The sequence below is a fragment of the Pteropus vampyrus genome, unplaced genomic scaffold (assembly GCF_000151845.1).
Source record: "Pteropus vampyrus isolate Shadow unplaced genomic scaffold, Pvam_2.0 Scaffold102, whole genome shotgun sequence".
Lineage (NCBI taxonomy): Eukaryota > Metazoa > Chordata > Mammalia > Chiroptera > Pteropodidae > Pteropus > Pteropus vampyrus.
In genome coordinates, this window is record NW_011888883.1 from 5,154,758 (window position 1) to 5,156,185 (window position 1,428).

General features: G+C 41.0%; 1 protein-coding gene across 2 annotated transcripts in view; it reads left to right on the forward strand.

Moving 5' to 3' along the window:
• The first annotated feature begins 1,076 nt into the window (after window positions 1-1,076).
• The window catches only part of HMGN3 (high mobility group nucleosomal binding domain 3), a 25,563-nt gene continuing 25,211 nt past the window's right edge, over window positions 1,077-1,428 (forward strand). For both annotated transcript variants that reach the window (XM_011364909.2, XM_011364910.2), the window contains exon 1: window positions 1,077-1,261. In XM_011364909.2, the coding sequence (XP_011363211.1) occupies window positions 1,247-1,261 (15 nt within the window). In that variant the 5' untranslated portion in view covers window positions 1,077-1,246. The remainder of the gene's footprint in view (window positions 1,262-1,428) is intronic.

Consider the following 1,428-nt stretch of genomic DNA (forward strand, 5'->3'; position numbering starts at 1 on the left):
CATTCACCCATGGAGGAATATTTCATTTCTTTTTATTTCTGAATAATATTTCATTGCATGTATTTACCACGATTCGTTTATCCATTCACTAGTGCTTTTCCTGTATCTGTTGAAAAATCATATTGGTTTTTTCCTTTATTCAATTAACATGGTGAATTACATTGGATGAATTTCAGATGTTACACCATCTTTGCAAGATAAACTGTACTGGTCATGCTGTAGTATCCTTTTAAATGTTGTTGGGTTTCATTTACTAAAATTTTGTTTGTTCAAGATTTTTGTGTCTAAGTTTATGAAGGATATTAGTCTCAGTGTTCTTCTTTTGAGGTCTTTCATTGGTTTTGGTATCAGGGTAAAACTGATTTCATAAAAATAAATTCGGAAGTATTCTTGCAATGCCCAGAGACTGGCAGAACTTTTGAGAAACATCAAATTATGCATATTTAAATTAAGTATATTAAATATATGCTTCAAATATAAAACAATCTGTTCTGATCTTGTTTATTCTTTTTCTAATTTCCATAACAAATATCTTATTCATCTTCAAGTCTCGTTTGAAATAGGCTGGATTAGTGAGTAATTTGTAATCATAGATTTCAGAAACCAAGAGCTGAGTAATTTTAGAGATTACTGTCGCTAGATACCTAGAGGGGAAAACCAAGAGCCTTGAAGATTGCCAGACTTTTCCAGAACAGAGTGCCTTCCCACTCTTACAGGTATCCATCATATAAAATTCATTACAAGCTTTTATGGGTAGCAACCATATATAGTGTCTGCTATGTGTATATTTACAATATAAAGTTAATGTGTCCATCCTTACTCTTCTTCTTACCTAGAAGGCCCACACTGATACAATCCAAACAGAGAGCGGCAAAACAATGAAACTCCAGCATCTTGTGGCCTGTGGGTTACTAGTTGAGCTGGGCATGCCCAGTCGCCAGGCAGATTTTTCGATGAAGTGGGAACTACAACAGTGCGTACTGAACTGAGCGCGCAGAGGTGGGCGTGTCCTCGTGGAATTTAGAACGTTGCCGCAGCCAATGGGGCCTCGCGGCCGGCTGCCGGCGCTCCTCATTGGAGGATCCGGAAGGCAGAGTAGAGGGCCCCTGGAGGGAGCCGCGGAGGTGTAGGTCGGAGAGGCCGTGCCCCACGCGTGAGGAGCTGCAGCGGCGGCGGCAACATTCAGCGGCGGTGCCAGCAGTTCCAGCCCGTTGCTTTACTTTTTAGCTGCACGAACACAGTCATTATGCCGAAGAGAAAGGTAAGTCTTACCAAAAAAAAATTTTTTTCAAAGGCCTTCAAATTGTGCTTACAGCAGATCCTGTTATTGCAAGGGGTTGCGCGGAATGCGCTCTGTAGTAACTCGGAAATTGCGAATCTCTTTGCTCTCCACGCTTGTTTTCAGATGCTTGTTGCAGACATTTCTCC